Source organism: Anser anser (genome assembly GCF_964211835.1).
Source record: "Anser anser genome assembly, chromosome: 3".
NCBI lineage: Eukaryota > Metazoa > Chordata > Aves > Anseriformes > Anatidae > Anser > Anser anser.
The window spans coordinates 98,892,890-98,907,269 of NC_139722.1; the positions used below are offsets into that span (position 1 = coordinate 98,892,890).

General features: G+C 36.3%; 1 protein-coding gene across 1 annotated transcript in view; it reads left to right on the forward strand.

Moving 5' to 3' along the window:
* Positions 1-14,380, forward strand: part of NVL (nuclear VCP like) — a 41,179-nt gene that overhangs the window by 2,561 nt on the left and 24,238 nt on the right. The window contains exons 3-15 of the mRNA XM_083828489.1: positions 45-97; positions 181-280; positions 1,126-1,186; positions 1,730-1,996; positions 3,427-3,553; positions 3,834-3,910; positions 4,216-4,350; positions 5,960-6,061; positions 8,056-8,173; positions 8,623-8,767; positions 10,596-10,866; positions 12,953-13,171; positions 13,804-13,908. Of these exons, the coding sequence (XP_083684615.1) occupies positions 45-97; positions 181-280; positions 1,126-1,186; positions 1,730-1,996; positions 3,427-3,553; positions 3,834-3,910; positions 4,216-4,350; positions 5,960-6,061; positions 8,056-8,173; positions 8,623-8,767; positions 10,596-10,866; positions 12,953-13,171; positions 13,804-13,908 (1,780 nt within the window). The remainder of the gene's footprint in view (positions 1-44; positions 98-180; positions 281-1,125; positions 1,187-1,729; positions 1,997-3,426; positions 3,554-3,833; positions 3,911-4,215; positions 4,351-5,959; positions 6,062-8,055; positions 8,174-8,622; positions 8,768-10,595; positions 10,867-12,952; positions 13,172-13,803; positions 13,909-14,380) is intronic.

Below are 14,380 nucleotides of genomic sequence, written 5' to 3' on the forward strand. Positions count from 1 at the left end.
ACCTGGTGTAACCTGCTACTTTGTGTTTTGTTTTTTTTTTTCAGTGCCGAATATGGACGAAGAAAAAGAAATGCTTTTAGAATACAAGTTGAAAAAGGTAGTTCTGTTAGTAGTGTCCAAGATGCCAAATTCTTTGATTATATTTTGGCTGTTCTGTTAACGTTTGAACTTTTTCTTCAGTGTTTGGAATAATCAGTAATGAAAAAGAACATGAAGATTTAACAGTTTTAGAAGCTGAACATGTGGCAAAAAGAGCAAGACGTGGAGAAGAGAAAAATGAGTAAGAATTTCTACCATTAGCTGACTTCAGTAATGCCATTAATGTTTAACATTTCTTTAAATCTTTCTGTCTTCATATTGTTAAATTTTAGTAGTTTTAAGTTTACTGGCATGTCCTTGATTTTCCATACACTTGTCTTCCTCAGGAGTTACCTGTAGTTAATTGAAACATTCTTTTTTTTCAGTTAAGACAAGCAGATATTAAAGAGTATATTGTAATTCCTCTGCTGCGGTGAATGCACAGCCCTGAGTTAGTGGATATCCTTTTGGTTTCCATGATGGTTTTCCATATAAGGCCACAGTCCTGCAAATGGTTCAGTTCCTTTGTTTTGTTCTTAATCTTTCTTGGGTGTGATGGATATTACCTAAATGTGGTGAATAAGACTACAGGACAGGCTATTCAGAGAAAGTCACCACTAGGTATGAGGTCGGAATTAAGATTTCTTAACTCCTAAAGCTATGTGCAGTCTCATGGACCATTCTGGTTTCTCACCTGTGATAGATATCAAGAATCTCATGGGAAGTTAAGACATTGTAATCAGAAGGATTTAGTATAGCTCAGCAGTGAAACAACACAATCAAGTTGGTCCAACATCACTTTTTTTAGGCCTGTCTTTTAGCCAGGTTGTCAAGTTGATCCAACTCATTGCAGCCTTGGAAAGAATTTTAAAACTCTTCATAGCAATAAGTTTAGAGCATGCCAGTTGGGAGTTTGTTTCCAGTTTTATGCCACATTGCGTGGTTGTGAGGAACCATGTTGTGGAAATTGCATTTGTTCTGTTTTGTGTGTGTTTCACTTGCAGTTTTGTGATACATTAATAGTTTTTGTCTCCCTTCCATGTAAAGGACTGCAGGAAGTACCACAGATATCTCTGATGATGATGATGATGATTATCCAGAAGATCTAGTAAGCTCTATTTTATTATGATTGCTTGTATTTGTGTAACGCGTGATTATGTCTTGTAAAATTGCAGTGCACTTGAAAAGTTTAAACTTGGAGATGCAGATAAGTTACAGACAGCGTTGGCCGTTCCAACTGAGAATCTGTAGTATATCTGAAAGGTGGATATTTCTGGCATAAAAGGAAGAACCTGTGGTGGGGAATCACTCTCGAGGAAAGAATGCTGGGTACCCAAAAGACTTGGCTAGCAATTGAATGAAGTGATTGAAGGAACTGACACATCTGACTATTACTAAAATGATAACTGTCAGTTAACAGGGGTTATTTTAGGGTAAATCATAAAGGCTGTTGCCTATTGAACCAGCAGATATAGTTTTGTCTGCAGTTATTTGATATGCAGAAGGGTGGGGTAGAAGATAAGTGATTACTTTTTCCAGTGAGGTTGTATTTTCATAACTGACGTTCATGAAATATTTTTCATTGGTATCTTTATACAAATAACCCAAGTTATAACTTGTATACTTTCTTTTAAAATGCATGAATTTGCAGTCTACAAATCATATGAACAATTCCCTGCTGACGTTATACAAGAAAGGAAATCCTGATTCTGTTCCAGCCACTCCAAAAAATGAACCAGTGGAAACCTCTTCTCCTGTGCAAACAGCACCTCAGAGAAGCACCCTTTCATCAGGATCCTGTGCTGAAACTCGGATCTCTGAAGGTGGCTGGTTCATTGATAAAACTCCATGTGGAAAAGACTTTTTCATTGACCTTTCTGAGGAGGGAGAAGGAGATGAGAAGAAATTGACTTCTGAGGTATTGTGTTTTTCAAACACAACGTGTTTTAGGTAGCAAGTATGAATATCATTTCCTATGTAATTTAACAGGCTTTTGAAGGCTGATATTATGACCAAAAAGACTGTCTGTTCTTTCTGGATGTTTAAAGTATATCATTTTTATTACAGATATGCATGCTATATTAAATACAGCAAAAATGTTAAATAGAAAAAAAAAAGATTGGCCTAAGCCCAGTAGAGTGCTAACTTTTAGCTTGATTTCTGAAGATGACAAGGCTTAGCCCGTTGTTCTGCCCTATCAGAAGTGATTTTTGAACCTTCTGGTGAATTTCAAGCATGTTTGTCTGAAAGTTAAAAAGTCTTTCTTGTACGTTTTTTTGGGAAAATGTAGTGCTCAGTAGCAGGCCAACCCCAGAGTAGTGCCCCTACTGAGAGAAGGGTAAGTGGAACTTAGCTGTTATTTATTGTTTGCCAGTGATCAGCCTAACTAGTCAACAAACACGTAGCTTGTTGTTGCCATAGCATGTAGTCTCCCTTAGTGGTTAAGTCTCAGTGAACCTGGGGAAAGCTGAAATTTTTTGGGGTGGATAGGGGATAGGGGCTAGGGAAATTGAAAGGCTTGGAAATTGCATTGGTTTATAAACTATTTAAAAATAAGTGTTATCCCCCCCATCCAGATGAATGCCCACTTTTTTTTTTTGGGGGGGGGGTGCGGGGGTTCAATGTGTTTAGCTATTGAAAACTTTAAACTTATTTATGGGAAATAATGCTTATGTTGTTTGGCTGACCAGACTTTTTGCGAGGATGCTTTATTTATGGTTTAGTTTAGTTTAGTTTTTAAGTGAAAGAAGCCCTACATTTACAGATACCTTTCTGATTATGCAAAATGTTTACTGAATAGGCAGATTTAACAAATTATCCCTTTATCCTTTATTGCATCCTCTTATACAGAGAATGGAATAAAAGTGAGATCTTCAAACTAGAATATCATCAGTACTATATTCTAAATAAATAAAAAATTGTCATTGGACATCCTTTTTCTTCTGTCCTGTATTAGCCCTTTTGTTACACGCAGCTAATTTATGTCAGCACTGCATAATGTATTCTTACAGCACTGTTGACTTACTGGTAGTAACAATTGTTTCCAGTGGAGTAAATATGTTGATGCAATTTTACTCATCCACAGAGTGGTATGCAAATGACTTGTGTCTAATTTTGATTGGTGTGGGTTTTTTTTGTTTTAATTTGGTTACAGATATGTACTCTTAGCAAAAATGTCGCTGGTATTTACAAAAAAAAGGGGGGGGGCTGGAATCCAGAAGGCAAAATCTAAATAAATCTGCATATAATAAGCATTATAGATGCTTTGGTGTTTTCTTCTGTAAAGTATTTGCAAGAATTCACTGACTCTGAAGGTTTTGTCTATACAATTCTGTTTTTATACACTAGAAGTCAACAGAATTTTCTGTCTTGGAGAGTGAAAAAAAGAAGACAAAGGGTAAGAGAGCAAAAAGAAAAAAAGAAGTAGTTCCAGATGTAGATGGAGAAATTAATTCCATCCTACTTAAAGGGAAAGGTAAGAAGTTATCTTTGGCGTGCCTCTCTAAAGACAGATAGTGACCACGGAATCAATTACCAGAGTACTTCTACTATTCTGAGGTGCAAAGAAGTGTTTGTTTAAGAAATTTAATCTTTTTATTGCTTTAAAAAATATTCCACTCCTGTGTCTGCTACCAAAAATAATACTGCTCTGTGTATTTAGCTAATTGTTCAGGTTGAATTCTTTCTTGTTTGGTATTGGCAACTACCATTATGCTATGTCTAAATTTACGTAACTTATTTTTCCTCCTTAACAGTTACAAGTAAGGGACCAGAGCTTTACCACCCTTCAGTGAAGTTTGAGGATGTAGGAGGCAATGATGAAACTTTGCAGGTTAGTTAGCATGTAGATTGTGGAACAAAATACACTCTGAATAAAATGCCATGTGAAAAACGACAAACAGGAAATCTAGCAGAATTCACTTATGGCACTGAGAATAGTTACTGATACCAATAGCAACAAAGGTTGTTATTTTGTTGTTTGTTTGTTTGTTTTCCCTTTGATTAATCGTTCTGAAACCAGTCAGTGAAATTGTATTAATAAATAGAACCTCTTTTTGTTTTGGCTTGCATATACTATTAACAATTTATAATACTAATTTTTGTCATTTAAATGGAGGTCTGTGTTGTCCGTAACAGGAAATATGCAAGATGCTGATCCATGTTCATCATCCCGAAGTCTATAACCACTTAGGTGTGGTTCCACCTCGGGGTTTTCTTCTACATGGACCACCAGGATGTGGAAAGACACTACTTGCACAGGCTATTGCTGGGGTGAGTTAGCTGCAGATTTAGTTTCTTAATTGTATTTAGACAGAAAAGAAATAATCCTCCTTCATTTTTTTCCTCTTTATCTCTTTTTTTTCTGCTTCCTGTTTTAGACTAATCTATGTTCATTTTTACTTCCTTTTGTTTAAATTCTATCTGAATCTGTACTTGATAGAACCTCATATGAAGAAGGGATGTAATGGCAGGGTTTTATGTTTGACTTCACTATGTTGAGGCATTCCCAGGACTGCAATACAGGCATAGGTAGTGAAAAGGCTGTAAGTGGAATATACTTCTGGTTAAAATTACCAAAACATTTTAAGTCTGGTCTCTACCATCTTTTATGAGTTATTACATTAATTCTACTGGGTGACATCCCAATTTACTATTTACTAAAATAGTAAGTTCTGAACTCCAGAACTGAATGTTGTCAAGCTAATGATTCAAGAGCATGTGACAGTATTGGTGTAAAACTTGGTGAGTGGTGAAGCTGCTGTACTGCTCTGTGCCTGTCATGAATATAAATCTTGGGGCTATTTGGGGCTATTCGGTGTTAACCAAGGCTGTATTTTTTTCATGGTGTATTTAACGCTGTTTTTCCTTAAGTTTCCTAGATTATTACCTTAGATTTAGGTACTTACATATAAAACTACAAATGTTCATAGTGCAGCTTTAATCTGAAAACACTGATGTTTATTACTTTGATGTTGGTTAGACCTTCTATCGTTATATTTCAAATGCTTTGACTGGAAAGGTTTGCTTATTTTCCTTTTTAATACCTTGCTGTGAAATCATGCCAATTGAATGAATTTGTGTTACAGAATACTTCAGTGAGCATTTGTGTCGTGGTAGGTATCTGGGGGAAGGAAAACAACAAGTAAAAAATTTTCAAGGATGAGATAAATGTAATGAATACTTCTTAAATCATTTTGTTAGGAAAAATACTGCTATATTAATTTCCATAATTGTGTATAGTGTTGTTTAGGGCAAAATATCTCCTCAAGGCCCTATGTGGGGCCTCTGGCAGCTGTGGCAAGTCCGAATTTTTCTTATATGTAGCTCAAAGAGCTTGAAATAGGCACTAATGTGAGAGTTAGTCTATAAATGTTACAGGTTTATTTATTTATTTTTAGTAGGAGAAAACCTTGAATGTGACTTTTGCAAGTATTTTATTGCAAGTATTTTATCCTGCTCATACACTTCTAGAGTAAGGCTAAGGGAACGAAACCTGGTGGGAACTCATCCATACTGATAAGCAATGTTTTGTTATAGATGGAAATAGACAATTTTCTCAAAGGAGACGAAGCATGAACTGAAATATATGTGTTGTGAAGTAGTATTTCAAGGACTTAAGGACTAAGGTGCAAAACTATCTTCTAACTGAATCAAGGAAACCTGCCCTTTGTATTCATTTCTGTTCATTTGGCAAAATGTCTTAGACCTGTTGTTAAAAGGAGGATACTACTAGTCTTTTTTTTAAGATAACTTTCAGATTTACTCTTGATTACAAAGTCTTCTGGTATAAAAGATATTATATTGGAAAATATTTGTCCTCTAGGACAGCCAGCATTCCTAACCTCTGGCTATATCATACAACGTTCCTTGTCTCTTTCAGGAACTTGAGCTCCCGATGTTGAAAGTGGCAGCAACAGAAATGGTGTCTGGAGTGTCAGGAGAATCTGAGCAGAAACTGAGAGAATTGTTCGATCAGGCTGTGGTGAGACACCCATGAGAAATAATACTGAATTGTTTGTCCTTTTCTTTGTAAAGATTCAACCTTCGTTGCTGTGGTTTGAATTTGAGTGAATTATTAGTGACTGAATCTTTATATTGCTGCACACAAGTCATAGTGTCTCCCTTGCTGTGACCAGAATTCCATTGTACTAAATGTCATGCCGTCACAGAACACAAAGATTGCTGTTCTAAAATCTTGACAAAAGTTCATCATGTCAAAGTAATGGGAGCAACATAAATTATTTACCTACTTGGAGCTGCTTGGAGTGATTTATAAAAACTAAAAAAGATGTAAGGGCAGTTTACTGTGCCTTTTTTTTTGTTGTTGTTATTTTTGTCTGATTTTGCATTTGAGTTAAGACTTTGGGCCTTTAGGCATAAAGAAAGAAATTGGAACAAATATCAAAGTAAGAGTAAAGTCCTGTTCCAATGTCAAAAGCCATTTGAAGTCTTGCTTTGTCTTAATATCAGCATTAGAAACACAGGAGAACTAAGCTGCTGCTTGACAGACTATCAGATAGATAGTGATTAGCCACTCTTGTAATAAGATATTGATGCAACTTTCAGACTTGTTAAGAAGCAAAGAAAAGCAGACAGGTTAAGGTAATTTTAATTGAAATGAATGCAGATTTTCTTAACGGGGTTAATTTTTTGTTTCATGAGGACGGTTTTGTGTTTCTGATCTCTGAGAATATTCTGGTTTTCCAGCTTTACTTCTTCATTCTATCCTCCCCCACAACTGTATGTTGATGTTTAAACTACGTATGAAAGAATGCTAAACAGGGCAAAATAATTAATTTTGAAGCTGTTAGATTATTATGTTTCAGGTTTCTATTACAATTTAATTTTTTAGAAAGCTTTGATAAGATGTTGTGTTGAAGAAAATTAAATAAGTGAGTATTTAGATTGAAATACCTTTTGTATGTATGGTGGTTGCTATAAAAGTTATTTTTGAATAAATATGTTGTATGAAATACATTTTAAAAAATCAAAACTGTTGCCTTTGTTATAGTCCCTTGCGTTTAAGTGGCCTTTCCACTTGTTTTTTGTACTAAATTTTTGTGCAGGAGTAAAAAAGACAGTTCAACTGTACCTTATGCACGTACTGTGGAATGAATCTTCATGGTTTAGTTGTATTTTTTTCCTCCATCAGGTGAAGGAAAAACTGAATGACAGCTAGATGGCGCAGTTGGTGCCTGATAAAACGGCTGGGATTTAAAATGCTTTATTTTTGTATGGAAGTTTAGACTTTTTTTTGATGATGATTCTAGTGTTTTCCTTAAGTATTCCTCTGCATCACAAGTACTTTTTTGATGGTATTAATAATCTTATGTCAGTTAAACGCTATTCTGTTAGTTACACTAATTATTATTTTATGTTAGCGTTGGCTTTTTATCAATGTGAAGTGCTTGGAACGTTAGAACACTTGTTAGCGTTGCTCACTGCTGATTTTTACTCTTTGAACATGGTTCATCTCTGCAGTAATCTTGAAGTTGACAGACTTCAAGTTTTCGTGACCACCTGCAGCTCTTTGTTTCATCATGAGTGTCATTAATGCTAGCTCTTGAAGTTCCACAGATCTAATATTAAAACTAATATGAAAAACCAAATACACAAAAGAGACCTTTTTTGTCTGATTTTATTCTTTGGACTTAAGCAAGTAAGCAGTGACAATAGAATAATAATAATGATGGAAAACATGAAGGAACACAGAGATATATTTAATTTGTAATCAGTATATAGGGACATTTTGAATCCCTTTGCCTTAGTTATTTCACAGCCTCAGTTCAGCAGTTTCATAATCTGACAGCTCTCCAGATAGTAAATAACAACAAAATTATTCTGGGAGAGGTTGATTGTTTAGTGCGTGCAGAAGTCTCAGAGTACAGTTATAAAACAAAATCTCAAAAATTATTTCCCTCTCGTAATACAATATGTCAGCGTAATTTGGTAATTATTAATATTTCTTGTTCCTAGTCCAATGCACCATGTGTCCTTTTCATTGATGAGATTGATGCGATCACGCCAAAAAGAGAAGTTGCATCGAAGGACATGGAGCGGAGAATTGTTGCCCAGCTCCTAACTTGTATGGACGGTCAGTTTCAGGAACTTTTGTACTAAGTTAAACTTTCTAGTTATCAGTCTCATTATGTTCTTTCATTCCATAGTGACTCCTAATTACTTTTGTGGAGATAGCAGTAATCATTTTTCATGTTTTGACACAGTTTACCTCTATGGGGTAGGAGGGGAAAGCTTCTAATAAATTTGAGTGGATATTATTATATTTTCACAGCCTCTTTGTTGTGTAAATAAACATTAATGGAAAATATGTCAAATATTATTTGAAATGCATATTTCTGCTTGAAATATATCTATCCTAGGTAGTAGAAATAAGGATGAGCATCAGCTTAGTGTGCCTGCTGGTTATTTTGTCTGTGCTGTTCTGAATATTACCATGTGCTACCAGAAACACAGTAGCATAGATATCAGAATAAAGTTGAGAAGGTGATTATGGGCATTAACTTCCTTCCTTCCTTCCTTTAGACTTGAATAATTTGGCTGCCACTGCCCAGGTCCTTGTTATTGGAGCAACTAACAGACCTGACTCTTTGGACCCTGCACTGAGACGAGCTGGGAGATTTGATCGAGAAATTTGTTTAGGAATACCAGATGAAGCAGCAAGAGAAAAGTATGTGTTATAAAGTTTAACCTTCTTTATTATTTAAAAAAATGTATATTAACAACTTAAGGAAAAGTACTTTATTGTGTTTAATCCTTTTTGTGTCTGCACACACATACATATCAGCGCACATTGAAAATTGTAGAAGAAATTAAGTGTGCATCTACTCTTTGTTTTAGTAGCTGTGCCTACATATGGAGGTGACCATCCTCATCAATTATCAGACCAACGTTTGCTCTGGTCCACCTTTTCCTATTAACATACTTCAAAAAGCCTTTTTTATTGTCCCCCATGCTGCTGGCCAGCTTCAACTCTAATTGAGCCTTGGCCACATGAATTCTCTCCCTACAAAGGCAAGCAGCATCCCAGTAGTCCTCCCATGTCACCCAACCTTGCTTCCGCCTATCGCCACTTTGCCCACAAGACCCTCTCTGTTCACAATCTAGGTCTAGGAAGGCACCTTTTCTAGCTGGCTCTCTTAGTACCTGTACCAAGAAGTTATCATCTAGGTGCCTCAGTAACCACCTGGACCTGTTTGTCTCAGCTAGATGATATCCCCAGTTGACATCTGGCAGGTTGAAGTCCCCCGTAAGGACAAGGGCAACTGATATAGAAGTCTTCTCCCAGTTCCTTAAAGAATAATTCATCAGTGTCGTCATCCTGGCTGGGTGGTCTATAGTAGACTACATTTTCTTTAGCTACATTCCCGTTATTTTCTTTTCCCTTGATCCTTACCCAGAGGCTCTCAACTGCATTGTTGCTGACTGCAAGCTCCATGCAGTCCATTGCCTCTGTTACACAGAGCCTGTCCCTTCTGAACAGCCTGTAACCGTCCATTGCAACACACCAGTCACACGCCTCTTCCCACCAGGTTTTGCTTATGCCAACAATGTTGTAGCTCTTTGACTGGGCCAAGACTTCTAGTTCCTCTTGCTTGTTTCTCATGCTGTATGTATTTGTGTAGGAATATTTCAGATGTGCTTCATTGAACCCAGTCCCTCATGGGGCGGACTGAAAGGTCTTGCTTGCTGGCTTGCTGTATCTCAATTTTTGGCGTGCAGTCCCATAACTTGTCGCTGGCAGGCCTGTTTTCATCCCTTTCCCTGTTCAAATTTAGTTTAAAGCCCGGTTAACTCCTGAGCAAAAATCCTTTCCCCCCTCTGAGAAAGGTTCTTCCCAAAAGGAACCATTAGGCCTGGTGTCATGTAAACCATCCCATCATCAAGAAACCCAAAATTACGTTGGTGGCACCAGGCTTGGAGCCATGTGATGATCTGCTGGGTCTGCCTGTTCCCTTCTGTATTGATCCCCACTACTGGAGGAAAGGATGAGAGTTCCTCACACAGTCTGATTTCATCTGCTTCTCACAGAATACTTTGTTGTGGATGATTTTCAATAAATAAAGCAGTGGGATGGAACAGACAGAATACAGACTAAGGTTGTGTAGGAATACAAGGCAGCTAAATATCTCAGTGGATAACCTGTGCATGTCCATGATAGACTCTGACATCTAGTCTGTCTTTTTTGAATCATAAGCTAGCGTTTAAAGAATCCATAATGTTTAAAGTCACCAAAACTAGCTTTTCCCCACTCAAATGACATTACATGGTTGATACTGTTGTTTTTCATTTAAGCGCTGAAAGGAAATACATAGCATAGTTTTGTAGATTTCAGTTTAGTAACTTTCTAGATGAGCATGAACTGTTCCCACTGTACTACTTCAGTTCATGTGAGTTGAAAGAGACCTTAAATAAATGTTGTTCGTCTTTGTATGAAAGTAAGAAAAGGCCACCGTTGCATCTTTGTTTCACTGTTCTTTTTTTCCCTTCTACATCAGAATTCTTCAGACACTGTGTCGAAAACTTAAGCTCCCAGAGTCCTTTGACTTCCTTCATTTAGCCCGTCTGACTCCAGGTTATGTAGGTGCTGACCTGATGGCACTTTGTCGTGAGGCAGCTATATGCACAGTGAACAGGGTCCTGATAAAATCTGGGAAGTGGCAAAAGAACTACATACAGGCAGGAGGAAACACAGCTGAAGAAAGCGTGGGAATAGGAACAGAAATCCAGGTGGAAGAGGATGCCAAACAGCTACAGCTTCCTTCTAAGGTATTTGTTCTTTGAAGTGTTTACCTCTAATGTCTTAAAAATGAACTATTTTAGAACTGTGGAAGCCTTTGCTCATAAATCCTTAAACATGTATGACCAGTGAAATGTTAAATTTAGCTATAGATCTATCAGCTCTGAAGCCAGAAACTTCATTCCTAATGACCCAATTAATGGCTCTGAACAACAGGCTCCCCAAAACTAGGCCTTCTAAAAATGATGTTAATGTTTTACACAAGGTGTGTGGTTTTGTAATTTATTTTTTTTTTACCAAGCTGTTTGCTGTGCCCTCAGTGAAATAGCTGTCACGATGCCTCTGTTTCTTTGCTGACCTGGTATACTTATAGCTAGCCAAAGTCTACAAATTTTTATGCTGTCTACATTTTCCCTCCAGCTACACGTTTACATGAATTAAATCGTGTGCAGTAGTACCTATAGCAAGTTTGAGGAAGAGTTATTTAAGAACTATCCAAAAGAAAAGTTGGATTAGCAAATGAAACTTGAGCTGCAGAGAAAGTATCTATTAACATGCAGCACAGCTGGAAATCTTGCAAAAAAAAAATATTGTTTGCAATGCCAGAATTATTCTATGCCACACGTGACATGCTGTTGTCAGTGAACCATAATGTCTTTATATAGAGATTTCTGGACCTACTGTTCAAAATTTTGAGTTTGTATGTGCATATTCCTTGCTTGTGTGTTGTTATATGTTGAATTCTTAAAGGTTTGTCTGAAGAAGTAAAAGAAAGAATTTTTAAATGCACGATGTAATTGGATTCTGTTTTTAGAAGGACTGTCAAAGAAAACTGTTAATGTAATTAACAAAAAAAACAGTGTAAAAACCTTTAGCAAGACTTTTTATTAGAGTAATGTGGTCATACTGCATACCTCTCAGTGTCTCCAGGGGCCTGAAATAGCCAAAAGAAAAGGGGGAGGGACAGGTAGTTGCAGTTTTAAAAACATCACCCTGATCAAAGGAGTTACTAAGGATAAGGAAGTCTAATTGTAACAGAGACATATTTTGATAGCTGGCAGGAGGTTGACATTGTCTAATATAGGGTATTGTCATTAAAACAGTGATATTATATTTATCATAGAAAAATAAACTTACAAAAACCTTTAAAAATAATTCACACAATTCAATAAACAAACCCAGTGGTCTTGGCTATTTCACGGTTTCTCGTAATACTTCTGTTAGGAAGAAGAGGGAGGGCTTAAAGAGGGAATACTGTGCACTGTAAGCACTTGTACCTCAACACTTCATTGTGCTCAGCTACATTGTGGGCTATCTTAGTTGCATCCAATATAAAATGCTATATCCCATATTCTCCTGTAGGGAAAATGTGGCAACTAAAAAGATTTTTGCAACTTTTTATTTCCTTTATCTTAATGAAAATCCTGGAGTGGTTTTACTTGAGGTGCAATATCGCATTGCTTTAATAATGCCTTTCCATATTACAGCTGGGTTATATTTATGTCGTGAAGATATAAAGTTCTTTGATCAAGTATTTTCTCAGATAGTTTTTCCCCAACAAGGATCCAATTTTCAGTAATTGGAACATACCTGTCTGTCCCCACGCTTCTTGGCAGACTGTACTTTGCAAGATGGAAAAATTTGAAAAGCATTTTGCTATATCTGTATTGTGTTTTCCCAGACTTTATAAGGGCCTGGTTACAAAACCAGGTCTAATCAGCTTGAGGAAGTGAGTTGATGACTTGAAATCAGATTGTTTAAACAAACACTTGTGACTGAAAAGTGTATGTTAAGAGTTTTAAAGGTTTATATGTAATCGAATATTCCACAAATTTTTAAGGTTTTGCCGTTTGGCAGAGTTATTTGCTTTCTTCTGAGAGCCATTTCATACTAAAATCAGAATAAATGGTAAATTTATTTAGTCCTTTCCTGGAGTATTTTCATTAATGTTAGTTTTTAATGGTATCTTACACATTCTATATGTATTATACATAATAATTTCTTTTATAGTAATTAATATTATACTTGCAGAAAGTATTGCTCTGAAAAAGCCCTAAAAAAAATCTTAAAATATTACTTGCATAATCTTTTCTCTGCTGTTCAATATACCCGCAGGTTGAATTACAGAGACTTTTGGATTTGCTGAAGAAGCAAGACCCTTTGCCTGAGGAGCAGCTGCAGAAGCTGTGCATTGAGATGAATGATTTTATTGTTGCATTGTCATCAGTGCAACCCTCTGCCAAGAGAGAAGGCTTTGTCACAATTCCTGATGTAACATGGGCAGATATTGGAGCCCTGGAAGATGTTCGGGAGGAGCTGACTATGGCAATATTGGTATGTGTTAACATTACTTTCAAAGGTTTTTTCACACCTCCCGCTATGCAGAAAATAAAAATATCTCGGTTTCTTTGTTCAAATTTATTTAAGGTATAGCGTGCTGCCCATGAGTTCTAGCGTGCTACAAAACAGAAATTTTGCAACATCTTCATTTAAAATAGACTTCTGTAACCTGCTTTCAAATTTATTACAAGTCTAGTGCATGTGTTAAACACTTCATTTGTTGTATTCAAGGTTTCATTTTTCAATATGTTCATTATTGCTAAATCTTAAGTATTCTAAATGTTTTGTACCGATAACCCTAGTTAGACAATTGCTACATGAAGAACTTGACACTGCTTAGCTGGACAGTTAGCAGCCTCACTGCTGGTCAGACCAGTACTTAACACTAACACCTTAAGGTGAGAACTTGGATAGATAAAGTCTTTGTCTCTGAATAATGATGCTTCTCCCATTTTGGAGGTATTTATCAATGCAAGATAAGATGCTGACTGACTGTTTATTCATTTAGCCTGTAAAGAGTTGGAATAAAGAACTTACTTTAAACAAATTTTCATTAATCTCCAACTGAAATCAGAAGTTTAATGTTAGCCTGCTGTCACAGATAATTATGATAATTTCTTGTATAGGCACCTGTGCGGAATCCAGAGCAGTTTAAAGCTCTGGGCCTGACTACTCCAGCTGGTGTTCTGCTTGCAGGGCCTCCTGGGTGTGGCAAAACGCTATTGGCTAAGGTAATAAATTTTTCTAAACATGTTTAAAAACTACTGGAGAATCTTGTTGGAGTGGATGTTTTTGTGGGAATGACTGAGTCTGGATGATACTGTCCGATGCAGGACTTTTGCAGTTCTCAGCAGAAAATTAAATTTGAGCCTCTCTGCTGAAGTTGATATTCTTGTACAGAGTTACAATTTTGCTTAAATGAGAAAAAAATATTGTAAAACTTGAAATATTAAATTAATTAAGAAAGTAATAGCAAAGAAAGGAAGAAACTAATTTTGTAGATATGTATTTCTATAGAATACTTCACTGTAACTAATGTAGTTGGAAGTAGTCTGCACTTTATGTGTTTTAATTTCTTGTACTTATCTTACTGTAAATAACTCTCCTTGAGCATTTCAGTTCTTACAGCCTCCCCTTGTAAATATGGGTGTAAATCATGCAGGTTTCCAGATTGCTGCTTGTCTTTATTTTCAAATGTTATGT